Source organism: Gastrolobium bilobum, unplaced genomic scaffold (assembly GCF_033153095.1).
Source record: "Gastrolobium bilobum isolate Gb01-03AN ecotype WA unplaced genomic scaffold, APGP_CSIRO_Gbil_v1 utg16768, whole genome shotgun sequence".
Taxonomy (NCBI): domain Eukaryota; kingdom Viridiplantae; phylum Streptophyta; class Magnoliopsida; order Fabales; family Fabaceae; genus Gastrolobium; species Gastrolobium bilobum.
This window is the reverse complement of record NW_026896315.1, coordinates 4409-30740: the sequence shown is the minus strand read 5'-3', so window position 1 is coordinate 30740 and position 26332 is coordinate 4409. Positions and strand designations below refer to the sequence as shown.

The window sequence follows — 26332 nt, the reverse complement described above, 5'->3', positions numbered from 1 at the left end:
GGGACGGGTTTTACAACAGTGTTTTTAGTGGAAACTTGATAAGGGTATTAACAGTTGGAATGTGATGGTTGCATTGTCAATTCTTTTAAGGAAAAAATATTTGTCCTTTTAAAGATAGTCATTTTAGCTAAAATTCTTATTTTTTATTTAATGTTTAAATTAAAAAACTCTCACTTTTTCCACCATGATTTCTGCTTCTCTAAGTATAAAACACACAACTTTTGATTAAAATGAGATAATTTTATGTCCTTTAATAGGACAAACACTAATCCCTTCTCAATGATACTAATTACATGTAAAGCTGAAGGAAGTTACTTTTTAGATTAATAGTAAAGTGGATCACATACGGTAATGATGACTAGTTACATGTAAAGACGAAGGAAGTTGCTTTTTAAAATTGGCATATGTATATTTAGAGTTGGAGTGCTATTTGATTACATGTGTTTTCATAATGCATACATAAACTTGCATACATTTGGTTTGCATGGTTGTCGAATTTATATATATAATATGTATTATTGGTGTGAAGTTTCCATGTCTTAGTTGAGATGGGGTTTTGACTTCCAAAGGCAAATAAGCACCTTTCTATGATGCATAAACATGATTTTTTATGAAGCTGTTTTCATGTAATGCTTATGATCTTATATATTTATAATTGAAATGAAGGAAATCATGAAAACGTATAACATGCATTATATATATATATATATATATATATATATATATATATATATAAACAATGAAAATTCGTGGCACGAATATATGACCAAACTGATGGCTTTATTAATATTGATGCTTCAAATATATTGCTCTGTAAAGTCGTGAGAATCACTTGGTGTATCCCTATGCTCATGCTATGTTTTTACATGATTTTTTATTTGTTTCATACTTAGTTTAGTGCTACATTCTTTGCTCCACTGCTATGGAGCCCGCGAGAAAAGAGTACGAGTATGAAAATGTTAGACAACCATTTTTGAGGGCTTTGAATAATGATATAGTTATAATATGTCTATTGTTTATAACAAACTCTTCTACTAAAATTGCTCGATAATCATAAGCAGAAACAAGCCCAAGCTTGAGTTGCAATTGTTGCTTCTATGTAACATTTCTAATTTTTGATTGCTTGGGATACTGATATTGTTATAATAGGTTTATTGTTTATGACAACTATTGTACTAAAATTGCTTGATAATCATAAGTATAAACAGGCCCAAGCATGAGTTCCAATTGTTGCATCTCGGTAACATTTATAATGATTCGTGCATCAATTTTGCTAAGCTGCACAACAAAAGAACTAGGTTATAACATCAAGGCAAAAGTATTTGACAATTATGGAGAAACTGACCTCTAGATAAGTGCTCTTTCAGTTTCTGAGTAGCAATTTCTATACAACCATCCATTTGATGCAAGTAGTCCTTCATTCTCCATTCATCTTCCTCACCCGATTCCAAGTCACATAATTGAGAAATCACACCAGCATAAGTTTCCTCATAGCCAAATTTATTAGCATTAATTGTTTTTGCTTTTTGCCAAACATTTGATATAGCATCCCATTCAAACCTTCTGCTAATATAAATTACATCATTCTCACTCTCAATGAGCTCTTCTATCCGCTTTTTTAAAACAGACTCCTAGCTTCGCTGGACAAAGTCACCAACATTTTCCCTCTTCTTACCTTCTTAAAGGCAAAGATCCTCTACTGTCTGCAGTGCTTCCTTATAACTTATGTGATCACACTTCATCTCACATAAGCTCTGTAGGTGATAAAACTCCTTCTAGAGCATCTGGACAATATCCATTCCTTGATTTTTTTTTCTTATCTTCTCTGGTCCGCATCCATGATGTCAATTGATCCTCAATAAGTGAACTTGAAAATATATATTATAGCAAAGCATCGTTATACTGTGAAATTCCATTAGAAGAACTTGGGGTGGTCACATCATCCAAGATAGCCCCCTGAGCTGTACCAGGGGTAACTTGTGTTGGCAGTAAAGCCTCATCCAGAAAAAGGCATGATGCATCTCCATCGAGAACAATCTTCTCTTTGATCTCAAGATCTTAACTGATATTGTGCAAATCATTCATGGGACTACTACTTTCATCAGCATACCTACCCAGCCCACTAGCATGAGATATTTCCTACAGAAATTAGAGAATTTTCTTAAGCTGTGAAGCTCCCAAAAAGCAGCAAGACCTTGTATCTCTTCATCCCTAACATGAGAAACAACAGTATCTGCAGAGATGAAGCAACCAGTGAAATTCCAAATCCAGGAGAGCTACGCCAACCAATAACCGATTAAACAAAAAGAAATTATATTTTCATGCAATAATATGATTTTCCTTATTTCTACCAAATATATATCCAAAATTCAGATTAAACATTCCATCAAAGGAATCATACTTTCCAGCCTGTGGACCTGATCTGTGATCAGAAAAAATGTGCACATATGAACATAGAGGATTGACGATTCCACAAGCAGCTTTAATCATACTATTTTCAAACTAAACAGACACTAGGACAGAAAATGTAATCCCCCTATTCCTCTTAACAAATCCCCCATCAATCCAATTAACTACCTGCTAGGAAGAACAAAGTAATAAGATAACAAAAAAAAACTCAAACAAAAGATAAAAATATTCAGAAACTCACCGTTAAATTCAGAAGAACAGGAAGCGACAATTTGCATACTGACTTTGCATAAAATTTTAAAGAACATATAATTTTTGTCAAGGCAAAAGGCAAATATAATAGTTGCACTGCTGTGTAAAAACTCATTGAATTAGCATGGGCCATACCTGCAGTTGATCAGGTCCTTCCTGTTCCTTTTCTTGACTTGTCTTTACCAGCTGCAGGTTCCCCTATTCCAGAGGAGCAACCAATTACCTCCATACCTGCAGATCGTCCTCTCCTCACATACCAGCGTCGTCAGCCTGCACCTCCTCCGACTTTGCCTCTTGATGACTCATCGCCTTTTCCCGTCGGCTCTTCTCCTCTGGATCCTCCATCAGAGACTCCTCCCATTGCCCTTCGGAAAGGTATCCGATCCACTCGAAATCCTCATCCCCTTTATTCTTTCTTGAGTTATGACAGACTTTCTTCACAACATTTTACTTTTGTTTCTAGTCTCTCTTCTGTTTCCATCCCTAAAACCACAGGTGAAGCACTATCTCATCCAGGGTGGCGCCAGGCGATGCTTGATGAAATGCAGGCACTTCACTCTAATGGCACTTGGGATCTTGTTCGTGCTCCTCCCGGGAAGTCTGTTGTTGGTTGTCGATGGGTGTTCACAGTTAAAGTTGGTCCTGATGGCACTGTTGATCGCCTTAAAGCTCGCTTAGTGGCCAAGGGATACACACAGATCTTTGGTCTTGATTATGGGGATACCTTTTCTCCTGTTGCTAAGATGGCTTCTGTTCGCCTGTTTCTTGCCCTTGCCGCCATTCATCACTGGCCTCTTCTCCAACTTGATATTAAGAATGCTTTTCTACATGGTGACTTGCAGGAAGAAGTTTATATGGAGCAACCACTAGGTTTTGTTGCTCAGGGGGAGAATTCTGGAATGATATGTAAACTTCGGAAATCTTTATATGGCCTAAAGCAATCTCCTCGGGCCTGGTTTAGCCGCTTTAGTTCAGGTGTTGAATCCTTTGGCTTAATCAGAAGCAAAGCCGATCATTCTGTCTTTTACCGGCATAGCTCTTCTGGCCAGTGCGTTTATCTCCTGGTCTATGTTGATGACATTATCATTACAGGCGGTGATCAGATCGGGATTGATCAGTTGAAAGAGCATTTATTCAATCAATTTCAAACCAAAGATCTTGGCAGACTTCGATATTTCTTGGGGATCGAAGTTGCACAGTCTAGGCGGGGCATTTCCATCTGTTAGAGGAAGTATGCACTGGATATCCTAGATGAGACTGGAATGTTAGGCTGTAAACCCATTGATACACCTATGGACCCCAATGTTAAGTTATTACCAGACAGGGGGAGCCACTGCCAGATCCTAGTCGCTACCGCCGACTAGTTGGAAAATTGAATTATCTTACTGTGACAAGGCCAGATATCTCCTTCGCAGTGAGTGTTGCAAGTCAATTTCTTGATTCTCCCTGTGACTCCCATTGGGATGCAGTTATTAGAATTCTCCGATATATTAAAAAGGCGCCAGGAAGAGGTTTATTATATACAAATAAAGGGAGTTCAGAGATCTCTAGTTATTCAGATGCTGACTGGGCAGGTTCTCCTTCAGATAGACGATCCACCTCAGGGTATTGTGTTCTTTTCGGAGGAAATTTGATCTCTTGGAAGAGTAAGAAGCAAACTGAGGTCGCCAGATCCAGTGCGGAGGCAGAATATCGGGCAATGGCAAATGCAACCTGTGAGCTCATCTGGCTGAGACAATTGCTGAAGGAACTCCATCTCTGTGAACAAAGGCCTATGAAGCTCATTTGTGACAACCAAGCCGCTTTGCATATATCCTCTAACCCAGTCTTTCATGAGAGGACCAAGCATATAGAAATTGACTGTCATTTTGTTAGAGAAAAGATCCAGTCAAGGGAGATCGAGACAGCATTTGTCAATTCCAATGATCAACTTGCGGATGTATTCACTAAAGCTCTTAGAGGTCCCCGAATAGATCATATTTGTAACAATCTGGGAGCTTTTGATATATACGCACCAGCTTGAGGGGGAGTGTTAGAAATAATATTATTTCTAACAAAAACTATTGCCAAAATTCAACATGAGAATTCTAAGAAAGAATTATAACTCTCAGATATGGAATTCATCTTTCTAAAGAGTAACCAAAGACTCCTGAGAAGGAAGAATGCATGAGTTGGATACCTTATGCTTTGGCAAAAGGTAGTCTCATGCATACCATGTTGGGCCTTAAACCAGACATCTGCCACGCAGTGGAAGTAGTGAGACGGTACTATTATGGACCTAGAGGAACACTAGATTATTGTTAAGCATGTACTCAAGTATCTTTGGAGAACGAGAGATTATATGCTGGTATATTCTAGTGGGAGTCTTGAAAAGCTGAGTTTTCACAAATTCAGTTATTTCAAGTGGATATTGACTCAAGAAATCAACCACGAGCTATGAGTTTCTCACTAAACTTAGATAGCATTAGAGGTGGATCTTGTAGACCCAGTTACTAAGAGTTTGCCTGAACTTGTGTTCGAGAGACATGTTACTTCTTTGGGTCTTAAGAGGATCCCAGACTTGCATTAAGAGAGTGGGAGATATTGGGTTCATTGTGCTCTTGGAGTAAGACAATGAAATAATGTAATCATTTTCTGAATTTTACAAATAAGGTATTATTTATTTTGCGCACTATTTACAAACATCAAGGTCCGAATCAATTGTGGAGTATATGATCATATGGATACGTTCATGGAGGACATGATCATAGGTTCTCACAATTGATGAATAGATTCACAACTGTTAAGTAAAGTTGGGCACTTTATTTAGGCGGCAATATTTTATGAAATGGTTTTGTCCAAATCATTGTAAAATATTGGTGTGAATTAACATTCACATTGAAAGGATCAAGGAGAGATTTGATTAAGGTTGTTTTTCTATCATAAGGTATCAAATCTCCAGTTAACTATAGTTATGTGATTGCTCTTAATCCTGAGTTTATTATAAATAGGTAATCAAATAGTTTTCATTCTTTGATTTACCAACGGGTGAGGTTCGATCTATTGACGGCCAATAACTCGGTATTTTGGGAGTGAGATTATTTGATTATCGGTATTTATGAGATAAACAACATGGAATTTGTAGGATATGTCCCCTTGATATGTTTCGGTACTTGGATATTAAAGACATTGGCCAGTGCATGTAATCCATTAGAGAAACTATCATAGTCAAGGGAATAAATAATTGATTGAGTTACAGAAAACTTGTCAATCAATTGTAGACATTCTACAAAGGGACGATGCATATTCGTGTTATAAGTGTTATTAATCTTGGAGTTCAAGTTCAAGCTTTTAGTGGAGTAACACCGAATTAGATAATCATTCGTTGATTATCAAGAGCCTTGATTAATAACAGATGGTAGATCTCCAGGCTAGCTCAAGAAAAGAGACGAGACAATTTCATTTGATGACGACTAGTGGGATACATGGACTTGGGCTTTGGGCTCAAGTTTGTACTCAAGAGCAAGTGGGAGATTATTGGGTTTTGCTCTTTCACTAAAGCCCAATAGGGTCTAGTGTGTAAGAAGAGCCCAAGAAACCTAAAGCCCATTCTGCTTAGGGCTAGGGTTTCTTGGAACCCATATATATTCTACACTTATAGTCATCAGCCTCTTAAGTCTTCATTTTTGGCAGTTGTAGAGGCTGAGGTAATGTCGTCTTCCTGAAAGTGAGAGAGTGCCCACACACTTCCCATTTCTCCTTGAGACATAGTCCGGAAGATCTGCCACAGTCCAGCTTCAAGGAGGTTGTCCGTGTTGCGACGCTGAGGTGAGCTGTTCGTGAAGAGGAATCACACAAGGAAAGATTCTACACGAGACCTGCGCACCAAGAGGTAATTGTAAAACGAGGATAATTCGGTAAACATACCAATGTACTAGGTCCTAAACCGTTTCCGCATAAATCCAATAGTTCCTTCAGTTGAGGACTCATTCAGTTTGAAATATAATAACCCACTTAACATTGACATGCCTATACATTACACACTAATTAATACACATGCCCAGGTGCACAAAAAATTCAAAGCATGTAAACTTCACCTAATGGCTAATTATCAATGTTGGGTGCCCTACTAGTCTCTATTGCATAAAAGTTTGGATCTAACTTCAGAAAATAGGAGTTATTCTAAGCTGATAACTTTCATTGGATGCTCCATTTGGATATAACACCGTGTCTATTTTGTTGGTTGAAATAAACACACATGATCTTGATTCTTGAGCTATGGCAGGGCCACAGTAAATGATGATGTCCCTAGATTTGTTGTTAAGCAATTGCCATATTGAGTTCACAACATGAGCTGAAAGTCTTAACCTTACTGTTGGGTTCTATTTGCAAGGTAAGGGACTTGGAATCCTACATTGGTTGTATGGACAATTAATGTGGGGTTTATAAGGTATTGGATACTCCTACTCTTTGAGCTAGCTTTTGGGATTATGCATCCCAAAGTCTCATCAAATGATATCAGAGCATCCATCACGTGGAGTTGTGCGTGAGGGCACGCACTAGGGAAATATGGTGGAATGTTGGGTTCTATTTGCAAGGTATGGGATTTGGAGTCTCACACTGGTTGTATAGATAACTATTATATGGCCTTTATAAGGCCTTGGGGTTATGCGTCCCAAGGTCTCATCACTTACTTTGGACCATCTTATCCCCACCAAGAAGCCACTTTGTGTCAAAGCTCATGCGTTGGTATTTATATTGTTACTTTTGGACACTGACCAATATTTGGTCCCCATATGGGATATAGCACCTACTGGAGCAGAGTCCCTTTTATTTTATTTTTCTGTCATTTTCTCATCCTTTCCTTCTTTTTTGTCCCACGCATGTCCACAAATTAGTCCTACATTTAGATCCTTGTCCGATTTCCAGTTGTTATATATCTTCAAGTCATGCATGCATGTTCGTGCAGCAATCATGTGGTTTAAACTCAATAATGCTTGTTCCATACAAGCCACAGCATATGCACCTGCACCCAGTTGAGATTTAGAACTGCCATGATAGGATAATGTGTTCAATATTTGATTGCAACTTCTATGAAATAGTCAAGGGGCAAGAGTGCTAGCCACAACCATTCCTGCTCTATCGATGTTGGAAAGTGACAGAATACTAATAGGAGTTCACTGACTCACCCAACATTTAGTTGCAGTTATTGTTAGTCTATTTTAATGTGAATAGAGAAATTTATATTGTTTTTAACATTAATGTCTGTTGCACTAACAAACTCATTAATTAGTCATACACTTATAAGACCCACATTTAATTTTTCCATTATGGTAATTTTTGGATTCATTGTTAGTATTAATCTGTTGAGAATATAGTCTCACATTGGTTGTATGAGCAACTAATGTGGCCTTTATAAGGCCTTGTGCACTCTCACTCTTTGAGCTAGGTTTTGGGGTGGTGTATCCCAGGGTTCTTTACATGGTATCAGAGCTTGAGTGACTATAAGATCACAAGTTTGATTCTCACGCCCCCCCCCCCTCCCCCCCCACTTCCAAGTGGAATTAAAATAAAAAGCACAAAAAGGTAAACCAAAAATTGAGCTCTTGCATGAGGGGGCGTGTTGAGATATACAGTCCTACATTGATTGTGTGAGCAACTAATGTGGCCTTTATAAGGCCTTGGACACTCCCACCCTTTGAGCTAGCTTTTGGAGTGTGTATCCCAAGATTCTTTACATAATCTAATCATGTAAAACTATGCGTTAAGTTATATTTTTTGTTTCTATTTGTGACACTCATTTTAATAGACAAGGGCCTAACTCATTGCAGTTCCTGATGCTTTAGAGCAAAGGTGACAAAGATGCAAAAAGGAGGCCTTATAAATTTATAAAGATGGACATCTATTTCATTATCATTCCTGTATTCTTCCTTAGTAAGATTCATAAAGATAAGAAGTTACATTCTTAAATGGGAAGAGATGAAGGATGATACACAAACTATACTATGGTCAAAACAAAAATGCCAACATTTATAATTGGTATACGGCATATACTACTCTATTACTGGTAATTTTCTTTTGAATAGCTAGCCTTCTTTTTCATCATCTTTTGGTCTTGCTGAAGAACTTGAACCTGAGGCCATCCCAATGACTTGGCTATTTGTGAACCTTTGTAATTGAATCATGCGTGCATAGATCCCATCAGGGTGATTTTTCAACAACTGTGAATGTGAGCCTTGTTCTGCTACTTTCCCATCATCAATCACTGCAATAAGATTGGCACTCCTGATAGTTGAAAGCCTGTGTGCAACAATAATAGTAGTTTTTCCTGAGCAGGCACGATCTAGTGCCTCCTGAACTGACCTCTCAGATTCAGCATCAAGTGCACTTGTTGCTTCATCAAGAAGCATAAGTTCTGTTTTCCTCACAAAAGCTCTAGCAATTGCTATTCTTTGCTTCTGTCCTCCAGATAGTTGAACTCCTCTCTCCCCAACAAATGTCTTGTATCCATCTGGCAGAGAAGATATGAACTTGTGTGCATTGGCAAGAGTTGCAGCCTCAATAATCTCAGCTTCAGTAGCTGAGTCATGACCATAAGCAATGTTTTCATAAATAGTAGCAGCAAAAAGGCATGGCTCCTGAGGTACCAAAGCAATGTGCCTTCTAAGGGACTTCAGATTGTATTTCCTTATGTCCTTTCCATCAATCATGACACGGCCTGATGTTGGATCATAGAACCTTTGTATAAGTGCAATGACTGAGCTCTTACCACAGCCACTAGGCCCTACAAGGGCAAGAGTTTTACCTGCCCTTGCACGAAGACTAAGGTCGCGAAAAACTGGCGTATCAGGTCTAGTGGGATAAGAGAAGTCAACATGCTTGAGTTCCACTTCCCCACGAAGTTGATCAGGGACAGGTGTAGCATCTGGATCATCTGGCTCAATTTCAGTTCTACGGTCAAGGAGACTAAAGACTGATCTCATGGCTTGACCACCCTTGATGAAATCAGGAGCCAGTGTTAAAGTTTCGGCAGCACCGTTAGCAGACACCATGAGGACCATAAAAACTCGGATTGTTTTTGAGAAATCAGAAATGCCATGCTTCACAAGCCAAGAAGCATACCAAAGACCAAGTGCATAGGAAGCATAGAGTGCAAACTGAGCTATCCCATATCCAATTCCAGAAATTTGTCCCTTCCAAAAGCAGCGCCGCAGTGGAGTTTCAAGGTTGGAAGTGAAAAGGCCAACAATTTTTGTTTCTGAATTGAAGGCAGCAACAGTCCTTACATTGGCTATAGCCTCTCCAGCTAGTTGTGTGGCCTTGGCATGAGCAGCTTCCAAGTCACCAGAGAAACCACTCATGAACATTTTCTGTTCAAAATTTAATGGAATAAATGACTAATACAAATACAAAAACAACACCACCTTTACCTCAAACTAGTTGGCATTGGCAAATGACTAATACAAATGAAATACAAAATTGAGTTACTGAGCATGACAGAAAGAAATGTTAGAAAGCAAACCTGCAAAACAGTGGCTGCAACAACAACAGGGAAGACAGCTACAAGGACAAGGGCAAGGCGCCACTGCAATACAAACCCTGCAGTACAAGCAACTAGCATAAGTGCAGTGTTCTGCACAATTACTGAAATCCGATCTCCAATGGCTGATCTGACATTGTTGGCATCAAGAGCTAGCCTTGCTGCAATCCTAGCACTCTCATTTTCCTCCTGATCAAACCATGCCATTTCATTTTTAAGCACTGCAGTCAACATTTTCTCCCTCACTCGTTTTGTAAGATTTTCACCAACAATATCCCAGAAGAAGTGCTGCAATGTATTGAAGATAAGTGCAGCCGATGAAAGCCCAATCAACAAGTAGCAGTACTTATCAATTTCTCGGATCATGTGTCTGTGGTTTGGATTGTAATAGACACTGAGGACAGCACTAAGAACATAAGCAAAGAAAGCACTAAGGGATCCACAAACAATAGAGCCTATAGAGCCAATTAAAGCATAAAGCCACTCAGGAGAGTTCATTTTTGCAAGTCGCCAAAAGGAACTAGCTTGCTCTTTGAAGGCAAGTTTTTCATGCCTGTAATTTGCATGTGATGCATCAAGGGAAAGACTAAAATCAGATGTAGAAAAGTCAGATAGCCTCCTTGAGTACGGTGACCGGCCATAAGAAGAATTCCGAGCAATTATGGGTGAGCTTACAGAGTTCCTTGCACTTGAAGGCCTGCAAATGAAAAAGTGTCAGAGAATGATATATCCTCAGCTTAATGTACAAAATGAGTTTTTCAAAGAATGCCAATGTTCAACATTGGTGAAAGCTACCTTGCACTACTCTTTCTGGCATTACTCATAAGATTTTCATGTGCCATCTCCTGCATCCGGATAAGCTTTGCATAGATTCCATTTTCACCTTTAGCAAATAGCTCATCATGAGTTCCAATTTCAGAAACGCTTCCTTGCTGAAGTACAGCTACAAGGTCAGCTTTGCGAATAGTGGAGAGGCGATGAGCAATTACAAGAGTTGTTCTACCAATCATGAACCGATCAAGTGCTTCTTGAACCAGCTTTTCTGACTCAGAGTCCAATGCACTTGTTGCCTCATCAAGGAGAAGAATTGCAGGGTTTTTCAACATTGCTCTTGCAATTGCTATTCTCTGCTTTTGTCCTCCTGAAAGTTGCAGTCCTCTCTCTCCAACCTTCAATTCCAAATAATTTTTTTTTTTTACCAAATAGTAGTTCAGTAACTGTCATTTTCTAGAAGTCTTATAACAAAGGACATGCCAGTTTAGGACTATGTTTTTGTTTTAAATCTATTACCAGTTTTCATCCATCATATATAAATTATCATATATCATATGATTCCTTCTGTAAATCATAATAATGAGTTCAGATTTCTACAGAAAGCATTGATCTGTTTTATAAAACGAGCTTAATGTCATTCTTCAATTTTTCTGTTGTTATATTCTGGGCATCTCAAGCTTGATGGTTTCAGTGCTTATTTAATAATAGATATCAATTTCTCTGTATTCCTGCACATGCATTGTTGACTGAAGCATGTTACCCACTTGGTCTTTTTAAAATGCAATGTATGACCAATCACTTTCTGACTTTGACTTTTAAAAAGCTTGATTAAAAAAAAAAAATGGGCTTTGCTTGTTGACCATATTAATCTGTCTAACTTGAATATAATATAGAAATTGCAACTATATAGACTCCTAAATAGTCCAACCAAACAAGTAACCCGGTCAAGATCCGTATACTTGGGTTTCACATTTTACAATGATAAGCTTTACTTTACTCTTGTACCATGCGCAACTGCCATGAAGTCTAAAGACATTACCCTCTTTCTAAATAACGTTAGCTACCTACTCTAATAATTACATGACACATCATATATACTTCTGTTTTCCAACATATATATTTTATTTTTAAATATTAAAAGTGGCTAGATGATGTGACTGATTTCACAGGGCCATTACATGGTGGTGGTTGATCAACCACTGTCACAACATGCATTTACTGGAGCCATTTTCATAAAACATTAGTCTAAGTTAACAACCACCATTACAAAATATGCATTCACTGGAACCATTTTCATAAAACAATATTCAAAAGTTGACTGACCTGAGTTTCATAACCATCAGGAAGTTTGATGATGAATGAATAAGCATTAGCTACTCTGGCAGCTTCTTCAATCTCAACCTGGTTTGCATCAGGCCTACCCAAGAGTATATTTTCTCGAATTGTGGTAGCAAATAAAGCAGGCTCTTGGCTCACTAGTCCTATCTGTTGTCTCAGCCATCTAAGCTTCAAATTCTTAACATCATGCCCATCTAACAAAACTTGTCCTAATACAAAAGCATGATTATTCAGACCACATAGTCACTAACTAGCACAACTACAATATCAAAATCAATAAACAAGTTAAACCTTGTACCAGAAATCCAATTTTTTTTTAATCAGTTCAAAGGAAATGAAATTCATAGGAGTGTCTATTCTTAGTACTCGAACTTGAGACCTTTAATTAAAAATAAAATAAAAATATTTATCGCTTAAACCAATAATTATTAAATAGATATAGAGTGAATTCCCAATTTACCAGAAGAAGGATCATAGAATCTCTCAATAAGGGAGACAACTGTGCTCTTGCCAGAGCCACTGCTTCCCACCAAAGCTATGGTCTTGCCAGAAGGCACATTCAAGGAGAAATTGTTAAGGATCAGAACCTCAGGCCTTGATGGGTATGAAAAGTCCACATTTTTCAACTCCACTAGTCCTGTAAGAGTCTCTAACTCCAAACCTGATTCACTGTTTCTGTCTATACCAGGCTTGTGATCAATCACACGGTAAATCTTTGCAGCAGCAACTCTGGCCTTTGTAAACGCAGCCATGCTAGGTGCTGACTGGCCTAAAGCCCTGTGTGGATGAAATTATTAATCACTAAGGCTAAACAATTTAATCACAAAAGTTTGCTAAAACATGAAAATGCAGTACTCACAATCCACCAATCATAACAGAAAACATGGTGGCAATGGCAAGTCCTCCATTGGTGTATTGGTGCCTAACCAGATAGCCTCCATACCATAGCAGAAGAGCATAGCAGCAGAAAACAACAAAGTAAGTAGCACCCAATCCCATACCCTTTGCGAATCCACTCTTGTAACCAATCTTCTGGGCAATCCTTAATGCAGAGGAGTAGCCTTGTAGTGCTCTATTCTCCCCAACAAACGCCAAAACCACTCTAATTTGAACAACAGTCTGCAAATTTTGCTCATCATGAACAACACCCAGATGTAGAAACACACACAAAATGATCACAAAAAGAAAAAAGGTTAATTTTTTTAGGGTGTCTTATTCTTACCTGTTCCACTATATTGCCAGCTTGAGAAAGAGCTTCTTGGCTTTTACCAGATAGCTTGGCCAAGGTGGTCATGTGAATGCCTCCTATTACAGCTATCATAGGGACTACAGCAAGGGTAACAAGTGCTAATTGCCAAACAGCAGTGAAACCAACAACAAATCCAGAAACAAATGTAGCCATGTAGTGAATGAAATTACCCAACTGCATACAAAGCAAAAAAGTATAGTAACCATATTAAACACTAGTCTGCAATCCAATTCAATGACATAAAAAAAGTGAAAAAGAAAAAGAAAAAGAAGAAACAGTTGAATTGGTTAGTGTTTTTCTGCTCCACCTTCTCGCTAATGGCATCTTGTACCATCACAGCATCACTGTTAATGGCAAAAACAACATCGGATGTTCGAACTTCAGTGTCAAAGAATTGAATGTCCTGGTCTAAAGCAGCTTCAAGATACTTGATCCTCATCCTCGTTGATTGGCGCTCTCCGGTCCACATCCAGCACGAAATCTCTGCAACAAACCAAAGCTCTTTTCACTTTCACAACCTCAAAAATGGCAAAAACAAACAAACAAACAAAAACAAAACACAACAAAATCCAAAAGCACAAGTTTGTTTAGAGGGAAATTCACCTGCCCAAGAGGATGCCCATATAGCAGCACCAACAACCAAGAAGTAAAATGCATACTGCAAACACAACAAAACAAAAAATGAAATGCTTTCAAACTTTCAAATTTTCAAATTCACATTCACATTCACATTCAATACATTACAACAATCACAAAAAAGCATCAAACTTTGAATAGTATTGTTAGTTTATGACCTTCACGACTTCCTGGGTCATCTTGTCCACATCATTAGCATTGGAACCAAAAGAATTTACAAGATCAGCGAAGAACCGAAGAAACAGTGGCAAGGAACAGCCATGTACAAATGCTCCAACGGTTCCAATTGCCATGAGAATGTAATCCAACCCATCAGCAAATCTGAAAAGCTCACTAAACCCAACAGAGGGAACACTCTCATGCTTCTCACCATTAGTCCCATTATCAAAAACACCACCTTTCTTGGGTTCTGAGGCCTCTTCCATTCCCCTTGGCTCTTCCTTGGTGTCTACACTTTCCTCCTCCAATGATGTGGTTGTTGGGTTTGATTTATTTGGTTCAGAAATGGAAGCATCAGAAGACATTAGCTCAAGGCCTTGCATTTCAGACCATCTCCACTGTTCAACACTCTTTATCTCCTCAGAAACTTGTGACATTGTGAAACTTTCTATGCTTTTATAACAACACCTTGACCTTCCCACCACCCTTCCTTTATTATTATCTCACTCTACTCTACCTGGCTTTTATTGTGCTCATGTTTCTTCTGCCAACTTTTTTCTATTCTCTCTCTCTCTCTCTATTTTTTTTTTCCTTTCTATTATTGTTTATTAATCTCCTTTTTATTGGGTTCTTTCTCTTTCTCTCTTCCTCTATTAATTTCACTCTTATTCTTCATTCTTCTTGTTGTTGGTGATGTGGGAATAGTAAGTATGTGGCGGTGTGTGTGTTGTTGAATATTATTAGTATTTACTCTTATCTTGTGAGAGTGGGAACACCAACTGTTTCAGTGGGTTAATGTGCAGTTTGCTTCTGCTGTAAAGAAAAGAAAACTTGGAAAGTGACACATGGTGAGAACCTAGACAGGGAAATTTTGGAAATTTTAAGAGAGAGAGAGTTTGATTTTCCACCCGACAAACAACACTGTGTACAAACCTGAACATGGGATTTTGACTGAAGCAGATTCAAGGAAAAATAAAAATAAAAATCAAGGAATTTTTTGTGTTAAAACTTAAAATGTCATATGACGTAAAATTTTTGTATTTAATTCTTTTCTTATATATATTAAAAAAATTATTATTAATGAAAAAAATAGATATAATAATTCTACGTAAAAAGATCTATTTCCACTTTTTAACTTTTTTTATATTATATATAGGGTTTCATTAATCTCATGTTTAAAGAAATAGTTATTTCATGTCATAAAGACAAACTAGTGAGTCTCATCACCTGAAAAAAAAAAAAAAAAGTGACACAATCATCAAAGAATGTGTATAAGAGAAAACTTACGTTGTAAGAATAGATTTTCGATTTTTTCCTAACTGTTTGTTTTCAAAATAAGTGAATGATCATTTATTTCCATTTTATTAAGAAAGAGTATTAAAAATTTTAGTCCACCAGCTAAAATGCGGTTAAGAATGTGAAACGTGGCTCAGTGCAATTAGCAAATCTAAAACGGGAAAAAGAATTTTCTCCAAAAAAAAAAAAAAAAAAGGGGAAAAAGAAGTATCATCCTAGGGATATATGCTTATATATTTTTGGAAATACATAAATAAAATATTAAAATTATATTTTTTTTATTTTTTATGTCAACAAATAACTTGTAAAGAAAGAGAAAAAAAATATAATTTTAATATTATAATGATATATTTTCAAAAACACATAATTATAATTGTTAAAAGAACATAATTTTATATTTATATCCTTTAAAACAACATATATTAAACCCGTCTAAAACTTGCAGCGTCACTAAAACCTTGTAACATGTTAAGAATCTTAATTGCTGAAAATGAAAAAAATCAAAGTATACGATTCAACAAAATTGTCAGGCAATCGTCGACATATCTGGGGGATTCCTCCGAAATTTGATTCTTTATTGAAAATGACAGCAAATTAAATGGTTTGTTTAAGGTACAACTATTTCAAATCAGAGTTCAATTAAAAATGTTCAAAACATTAATTATATTTAAGCATCAAAAATTAAATTAATCTATGTTTCTGAGACCGGAGAGGAGCCTCTAACTAACATCACGCTCTGGGTTTAATTAAGCTTAAAAGAAATAACGTGACCTTAGTTCTGAGTCTTCTGACACTGTTAAATTCCTTAAAGGTGGATTTTTTAAATTTTGTAGTCAGTAGCATTATGTCAATAATTAGATCAATGTATTAGAGTAAATAATGGCAGGTTTTGAAATATATATATATATATATATATATATATATATATATATATATTGGAAGGATTTAATGTCTCTTATATTATAGGAAATAAAATTATTGCAAAAAAGTGTATGAAGTTTATATTTTATTTTTTTTCTTTTTTTTTATATGACTCTCGTATATTTTTATGTATGTATAGAAATTAATTTTATTTCTAATAATATATAAGAAATATTAAACTCCTACATGAAAGAATATGAAAGTTGAAATTTTTATTTAAAAATCAAATTAAAAAAATAATAATAAAATATGAAAGGGAAAAGGTGTATGTTGGATTTCTTTCTCCCATTACACGTTTGCCGTACAGAGTTAGCTTAACTGCTTAAGGATATTTCTGCTCAGTGCCCTTCCACAAGGGGCACTTGTCAAACCAGAAAAAGAGCTTACTTAGCTTGTGTTTTTAGTTTATTTTCCCAACAAAAATATAAATTCCCTTTTGGCTTTTAGGTAAAATTTAATAACATGCACCCAACAAAAATAGTTATTTCCCATGGGCCTTTATCTAGGAAATAAAAAAAGTAATATCGAGTTCAATTTGGATGAAATATGGTGACTTGGTTAAATTTATGTCTAGTATTCAATGCAATTATAAGAACGGTGAATTTTGGATTTGATTCTTCCTATAGTGGCTTTCTGTTGTATGGATATTAATGTTACATCCAACAGAAACCTTTTATGCTGCATTCTCTCTAAAACAAAATTTTATAATAATTTTTCTATAGCAATAAGAGGAAGATTATATTATAAATTTTTTGTTTATAAATTCTTATAAACTACATTATATCTGAAGAGTCATACTTCACTCAAAAATATATAACTAATCAAATTTAATATAATATTTATAAAAAAAATTATAAACAAATCCTTCCCGTAAAAATAATACACTGATAAGTGGTACTTTTATGCTCAGTCGATTGAGACATTTTTAGTTTCTTATATGTTATCGCACTATCGTGTATAAACAAAAACTTCATTCCCATTTTCCATCCACATAAAAACAAACAAATATTAAGAATAGGAACCTAGAGCTATGCCTAGCCCTGAGTGAGAGTAGTAAAACTTTTGTACGAGAAGAAAGCGTCTGAGAAGACTGATATACACACAATCACAATTCACAAGTCTCATGGATATGATAAGTGTGACGTGGTGAGTGTTGTTGAGGGTGGAAAAACTGCATCCATGTGTTCTATGTAAGGGACTGACTGAAACTGAACCCAATTACTACTTGCTGAACTGTTCTTAATATGGAAATGCGTACATAGGTGACCCACAGATATTGAAAATCTAAAACCCCAATGGGAAAATCATAAATTCTATTGGAGAAAGTCACTACTTGTAAACAACCACTTCGATCCAAAGTTTTAAGTCAGAGTGATTCTTTATATGGTATCAGAATCGAGTTAGACTTGAGCTAACTTGAATATTGGTTAGGAGATGGATTGGGTATTTTGGGTCTGGGTACTCGGTGATTGAGGGAGAACATATCAATATTGGAATTCACACTTGAGAAAAAGATTATTGAGATATTTAAGTGTGATGAGTCTGGTTGGTAATGGGGTAAGTGAAGAATATATAAGTGGAAGGATCTATAAACTCGATACCTTAAAGTTTTGGGGTTGAAGTGATTCTTTAATTAAGTAAGCATAAGGTAAATCAAAAATTGGACCTATGCAATAATCTACCTTCAAACACAAAGGGCTTTTGCGTGAGAAGATATGATAGAAAATATTATAAACTATTAAAAAGACCTTTACTTGATTTTTGCAAGCGACTATTTATATGAATACTGAGAAAAATCGTCGACGGAGAGAAAATACAAGGGAAATAATATGGAGGGGGTAAAAACACCCCTTGTCCACTTGAGATTTGTCATTATCGGACATTACCTCATTAAACATCAAGTATACCAAAGACCCAGTGAGAGAAGAGATAACAACATGAGACTCATCACACTTGAATATCTCAACCGTCCTGATTTTCAGTTGTTTCAGGCTTTGACTGCAATTGCCATGCAATAACATATCGCATCTTAACGTATATATACCGATATAAGAACAATAAGTCATACACTAAATATTAATTATTGATTTACTTGTATATGATGACTCACGTATAATTAGATACGTTAGATATAAATTAAATCAGCAATCAAGATTTAGAGTGTAATTTATATAGTATAAAATTATCTTAACCCTATATTCATGTATGTCTGTGTGAGACATAGGGATATTGATACAAATCATGCCATATTAGTTACATGTATATCTAATCATACATATTAATAATTACACTATGCATTGTCATGTGGCTTTGTTTTACTAATCTTGAAGCAACCAAGGAGGGTGGAGATTGGGAAAGCAAACATTAGCGCATTTCTCCACTTTGGTTATGATTAGATAATGGTCAACTAGTTACGTTTTAATTTACTTATTTTAATGTAAAAAGTATTTAATTAGCTTCAGCACTCTCGTGGTTGTTAGAGTTTTTTAATGAATACTAATTTTGCGGATTGACTAAGTGGCTTCTTCGTTTTCATTTGACCAATTTTGTTAGATTTTTTTAAAATTTATTTAAAGCATTTTATTGGCATTTTTAACAAACTTTAAGGCATATTGTTTTTTTTTTCTTTCGGTAAACTAAGGCATACTGTTTTACTCAGGGTAGAACATGCACTCTGAAAACTTTTTATCGGATGCATTTAAGAAGAGTACTAAATACTAACCCCCACAGTGGCGGTGGCGGAGTCATGTGTTGTCTGTCGACTGCCTAAGTCGCAGTTAAATTTTAACAAATTGTATTTATTATGTATAATTATATAATTAATTATAATTTGGCCTAAGTTACAATTTGTAATTTGGCCTATCTTAAACTTAAAATACTTTTGGTAAAAGATTTGGATGAGTTGTATTAGGTTATGTATTCAATTTTCACTTATATAAAATATATATATATTTTTAGTAAAATTAAAAAATATTTAATAAAATTATAATTCTTCTTAGTAGTACTTGTTCATGTGCTCTATATTTAATATAATTTAAGTATATTATGATATGAACTAACTAAAATTAAGAAAAATAAATACACGTATAATTTTTTCACCTTAGTTTAAATTGGAGCTCGGCTCTGCCACCGTAACCCCAACAAAAATATAAGTAAAAATTTAAACTCCAGCCTTGAATTAATGGTTGAAATCAACCGTTGACATCAATATAAAAAATGTCAGTATATATATATATATATATATATATATATATATATATATATATATATATATATATATATATATATATATATATATATATATATATATAGGTTTATTTTTTTTGCACTTACTGCAAATAAGTTATCTGCAGTAAGTCCAATATGACGTCGTTTTGGGACGAAAATTATGATATTTTTATAATTTTAATCTATTTCAGGGTTATTACAATCTTTATAATTATAATTTTTAATATTTCAATCCTAAAACGGCGTCATTTTGGGGGTAAATACAGATAACTTATCTGCAATAACTGCAGAAATATTTTTCTGATATATATATATATATATATATATATATATATATATGTGTGGGATATATTATTCTACATACCTTTTTTCTGCCTATTACTTCCCAACACTGTTAAATCAGAATCTAAAAAGGAGAGAAAAAGATAAATGTTAATGTTAATTCAGATTATCTATCGGTGTTGGAAAGTGATAGGCAAAGGTAGACAAAAAAAAGGTAGATAGAATAACTTATCCCTATATATAGGGATATGATATTATATCTATATATTTTTTTGGATAGGTTATTCTACCTATCACTTTTTCTGCCTACCACCCTCCAACATCGTTAGATCATAATCTCAAGAAGAGATAGAAAGATAAATTTTAGTTAAGATTCTGATCTAACGATGTTGGGGAGCGGTAGACAAAGGTAGACAAAAAAGATAGTAGGTAGAATAACCTATCCTTTTTTTTTCATACATATTCTTTCAAATATTGTTAGATCAGAATCTCAATTAACCTTCATTCTTTATCTCTCTTGTTAAGATTATGATCTAATGGTGTTGGAGATGAGTAAGTAAAGTTGACATAATATCCTATTTTATATTATTACACTTTATTTTATGACATTTTGTGATTTTTTTTATTTTTTTTTGAAGATTTTCCTACCTTGATTAATTCGATCAGCAACCACAGAACTGATAAAGTTCTCCCTGATAAATTTTTAACATAGATGTGTATGAATAAACAAATCTTTTTTATTTTTTTAAAACACTTCTATTAGATCATTCTTAATTTTATCCAATATTTCGGTTAAAATATTATCCATTAATCAACAACATTAAGAAAGGAGGGACTTCGACCAAAAACGGGCATAGCTTCATGTAAATTTGCTTTCTAGAATTTACACTCTACCAGGCAAACAGAAAAAGGCAATATCATAACATCCAACAACTTGAAATTTATGATTATTGTGTCGATTGGCCCCACTAATAGATAGAATGAAGATACCTGAGATCTTGGATTTGTAGGACACTTGAAAGCAGGGGAAAACATAAGACATTATAGCCAAGAGTTCCACATTTTAAGCAATTTTATCAATCAATTCCCTGTCTTGAGCGTTACATTTAGTAAAATATGGGTTTCATGATATAGGCAAGACCCTCGCTGTAAATAGGTTAAGTTTGATTTAAATAGATCAGGTCTTTGTAAAAAATATTGGGTCTAATCTCACCTGTGTAAGTTTTAAATTATAGGTTTGGCCTGACCCATTTTTAAAATATAAAAGCTTTGACTTTGACCTGTTAGTCTCTTTAAGCCTATTAAATATTCAACAATTAAAATAGTAATTAAAATAATATTACTTTATTATTTAAAATAATAATTTTATTTATTTAATTTGAAATAAATAATATAATATATGCTGACCCGTAGCTTATAGGATCGACATGTATAAACAAATCTATAACCTATTTTTTAAAAAAACTTTTTTAATTACTTAAACTTGTTCTATTTTACTATTTATAATAGGCCAAACTTAACTTAAAATAAGCTAGGCCTACCTACACCCCTATCTGCTTATCATAAACATGATGCCAATTATTCAATGAAAAGAAAAAAAATAATGAAAAAAAGAGTCAAATAAAATAAGAATTTGCTTTTTCTGCAGTTACTGCAGGTAAGTTATCTGCAGTAAACTCAATACGACATCGTTCTGGGACAGAAATTATGGTGTTTTTATAATTTTAATTTATTTCAAGGTTATAATAGTCTTTATATTTATAATTTTTTAAGATTTCAATACCAAAATGACGTCGTTTTGAAAATAAATGCAAATAACTTATCTGCATTAACGGCAGGAATATTTTTTTTATAAAATAAATATTCATATTTAATTTGTAAAAGATTGGGTGAGCGCAAAGAAAAAGGGGTCGTCGATCGAACTTCCATGAAAAGGCACAATTAAATTTCGCAGCATAATGATATCATATTCGCTTATAATCAGCCAAATTTGGAGGAGAAAGAAAGAATGGCATTGAAGAAGTCAAAAAGAGAGAGCCTTTCCCCTCTCTCTCATTTAGAGAGCAAATTATAGAGGTTATTTATTTGTGATAGGTGATGTCCATAATGGTTTTTCCATTCTTGGGCCAATAGGGTAAAGGATTAAAGCTGAATTCAAATATCAAATACAACAAATACTTGAGTATCCACTCAAATGCCTCTCTCAAAAGTGGTGCTTTGTGACGTCAATCATGCAATTCCATTGTCTTTATTGTTGTTACTTGTACACAATTTTGTTTGCATTTTTAAACATATATAAGATCACATGATCTCAGTTATTTTACTATGTTCATTATGTGCGTTGTGGATACAACTTGTAATTTCACCGCAAGATGGCGCATCCTATCAAAAAAGAGAACTCTTGACAGAAGTGCTAGATGGACTCGCCTCCTATTTCTTGCAATTTCATACCCTATAATATCATCTATTTAATTAAGAATGATAAATAGTGCTTTATTGTCACTGAGAACAATGTTATCAAAATATGAGTTTCTACGTAAAAAAAAAAAAAAAAGAAGATTGTAGAAACGTAAATCGTAAAAACAACACAAAACATAAAAATTTTACTATTTAAAGTCAAGATACAAATTTATATATATATATATATATATATATAAATTTGTATCTTGACTTTAAATAGTAAAAATTTTATGATATGTCAATTTTTTTTTTCAAATTCAAATAAATCGTTGCTGTCTGGGATTTATGGGAATAAAAATAGCAGTTTACTGCGATTTTCGAAATTCTTTTCACATCTATTTTTTGTTTTGTATCAAGCCTGACAGAGCAATGCCGCGTGGAGGTAGAAGGCTCCTTGGGGTGATCTCGTAGTTCATACGGGGTGGAGACGATGGAGTCGGTCCATGGATTTTTTCCTTTTGCAGCATTTCACTCAAAGGGCATTTGTGGATAGAATGTGAAAATTGTTAGGGATTAAATTATAAGAAATTGTTTGTGTATATATATATATATATATATATATATATATATATATATATGCATATAAAAAAATCAGATAAGTATTTACTCAAAATTCAATGAATAATTTCATATTTAAAAGATTTAAGTCACATAATTATATAAGACAAGTTCCAAAATATACGCATAAAAAAGAGTTTAACAACCCCTACAAATAAGTTTCAAAATATCAAAAGAATAAAGTTTAGTAACTTCTAAATTATATCAATTAATTTAAATCAAACACATCATTTTGCATCAGTTGCATGTTCTCAATTAATGTACTTTTCTCTTGCTCCTATCACAAGTTCATTTACAATAAAACATAATAGATTTATTCAAAATCCATCTTAGCTTGGTACTTCAACTTTTCACCAATAGCTTCTCTCTCTTCTTTCTCTATAATAGCGACCTCACGCGAGAGTCCCCCCCCCCCCAATAACTAGAAGAAGATACTATGTATTTTGGTTTGGGAAAAATGAAAATAGGTTTTTTTTTAAAAAAAGAGTCATAGGTTAAAAGTTGATCTGATTCAAATTTTTTTTTTTTTTTGTATAAGACCCGGTTTAGTTATTTTCTTTAAGTTAAAACTTGTGTTTTTATTGTTTTTATGTTTTTGTACGAAGTTTTTACCAATTTTTATTGTAGAGAGTTTTTACTTGCGTTTTAACATGTATCACTTCAGTAAAAACATAAATTGTTACGTTTTTATATTAATTTTTGACAATAATAATTGAGAATGATAATACTGCGTGACATTCTCAATTGTTCCGATGGGTGTAATTTAAATAATTGAGAAAGATAAGAAGTTTAGACAAAAAAAGTGTAAATTTAAATACCTTCCATGCTAAGTAAACTATGACTATTATTTAGATAGCATGTCTCATATGTAATTTCTGCCCCTTTAAGTCTTTAACATCCCGCAAGGATACTCAACCAATAGCACACAAGATTGACGTAAGCACCTCAATGAACTAGAAAGGTTGGCACCGTCTATACGAGATCATCTTTTACACAGCAGTCGTACGTACATCTGCAATTAAAAAATAACAAGTGGATTAATTTTTTTTTCCGTACTGTTATGGATATGCATATCATATCCCAACTACCTACTAGAATATCTGGTGAGATATGGAATCAGCAACATCTCAACAACTCCAAACAGTCAAAGGGTATAAGATAAGGATCACATCCCAACAGAAGGAGGTGAAATCCTACTACAATTGAGGGATCTCAAAAGGCACAATCCTAGGAAGGTAATCCTATAAATAAGAGCCTAAGGACCCCAGGTAAACACTCAGAACGTATTTACTACTTTCACCCACGCTATGCACACACACCCACGCCTTGGCTATAAGCCTATTGCTTGTGCGCAGTGATTGAGACCTCGGCTATAAGCCTAGTATACAGTTGATATACACTATCTCTGAGCGCATACCTTACGGTATAACAATACGGTCTATCCAGGACCTAACATTGGCGCCGTCTGTGGGAACCGATAAATTTCGACTCCCATCCCACGATGACAAACACGTGTTCGACGTCTAATACCTCCCAAGCGCCGCCGCGTCAACCACAGTCTCAGCCCTACGGCATGCCTCAACACCAATCTGCACCAGAACATCCCCAAGTGGAAGCAAACCCGGTGCTGGTTGAGGTACAGGTCGGCGAGGTCGGAACACAAGGACCGACTCCCAGACCCCAGCCGAGTACAACAACTGTTGCGGTTCGTCCACCTCCACTCAGTGAGCCACCAAACGTGACAAACATGGCCATGGGAGCAATCCTTCAAAGGTTGCAAGAGATGGAAAACAGATTCCTGACCCAGCAGCGTATGGATGCCCAAAGGATGGTGACATTGGAGGCCGAACTGAGGACGTTGAACGCGGGAGACCAGACTAGGGGAGCCGGAGGGGTCATAAACGACCGACCTCAGCAGCAATATGCCGAAGGTGTTCATCAAAACGCCGAAGGCATCCGGCATCAGAATGCTGAAGACCTCCAGCATCAAAACATTGGAGATCGACCTAGAAGGCGTGGCAATTCTGGCGATGGAGGATCGCGGCTACACTCGAAGGAAATGCGCACAATGGGCAGAACCTTAACCTCGGTAACGACCGGAATGGTGGTGGTTCGAACGACAACCAGGACGAAAATTATCTGGAGGATGAAGAGGCTAATGATAGCCCATTCACAGAGAGGCTCATGAACCTGGCCATACCGCCGAGATTCAAAAGCACCAGGATACCTCCATACGACGGAAGTCAGGACCCAGAAGCCCATTTAGAGGCTTTTAAAACCGAGATGCTATTCAACGGGATCACTGGGCCTATTAAGGCCAGGATCTTTGCGACAACACTGACTGGTCAAGCAATGACCTGGATAACCAGGCTCCCTAGGAACTCAATCGACTCATTTGAGGACCTAGCTCGGACTTTCCGACTTAACTTTGCAACAAGAAAAGTACATCTGATGCCAGCCTATGCTTTGGGAAGAATCCGGCAGAAGGAGAACGAATCGCTGAGGAAGTACCTCGACCGGTTCAAAGATGCCGCCCTCAAGGTGCGAGGGCTAACTGAAGCAGTGCACCTCCACTTAATCATTTCGGGATTGGATGGCGACTCCCCATTGGCGAGATCTATCTATAAGAACCCGGTGAATGATCCGGAGGAGTTCAGGAGAAGGTCGGACAAATACATTGACGTGGAGGACATGCAAAAGGTTTATGTCGAGTCACGAGGACGAAGCCCTCCACGACGGAGCCCAAGTAGGAAAAACAATAAAGACCGGGACCAGAAGGGATCCAAAAAAGCAAAGGAAGCTCGTGATAAAAGGTCAGAAGACCGATCACCAAGGAGAAGGTATGACGACTATACACCTTTGAACGTGTCCAGATCCAAGATATGGAAAGAGGTAGCATAGACCGAAATGCGCAATGTCGAGAGACCTCGACCCCTCAAAGCCAAGTTCGGATTAGATAGAAGCAAATACTGCGCATTCCACGACCAACACGGTCACTTTACGGATGATTGCTGGGACCTCCGGATGCAATTGAAAAGCACATCAGGGAGGGAAAGTTAAAGCAGTATATCATCCGAACACAGGGCAAGAAAAATAATTAGCGCAAGCAAAGAAGCCGAAGCCGAAGTCGAAGCCCAAAGAGAGAGGATCGAAAGGACCAAAGAAAAGACCGACCTTCCAAAGGCAAAGAGGTCGATGAAGGGGACGAGGCTTTTCCTGAAGCCGAATTCGAATGCAACGTGATAAGTGGA

General features: G+C 35.8%; 1 protein-coding gene across 2 annotated transcripts; it reads right to left on the bottom strand.

Moving 5' to 3' along the window:
- Positions 1-8541: 8541 nt before the first annotated feature.
- Positions 8542-14873, bottom strand: LOC133298908 (ABC transporter B family member 1-like). Of its 2 annotated transcripts, XM_061498297.1 has the most exons (11): positions 14336-14873; positions 14145-14199; positions 13849-14024; positions 13515-13715; positions 13152-13411; positions 12753-13069; positions 12278-12501; positions 10976-11349; positions 10163-10877; positions 9446-10010; positions 8542-9358 (listed from the first exon to the last, which is right to left on the bottom strand). In XM_061498297.1, exons 1-11 carry the CDS (start codon positions 14771-14773, stop codon positions 8727-8729), a joined length of 3957 nt encoding a protein of 1318 aa, XP_061354281.1. In that variant the 5' UTR covers positions 14774-14873; the 3' UTR covers positions 8542-8726. The 2 variants fall into 2 exon arrangements, with proteins under 2 accessions (XP_061354281.1, XP_061354280.1); XM_061498296.1 differs by having other exon boundaries at positions 8542-10010.
- Between the last annotated feature and the right edge of the window lie 11459 nt (positions 14874-26332).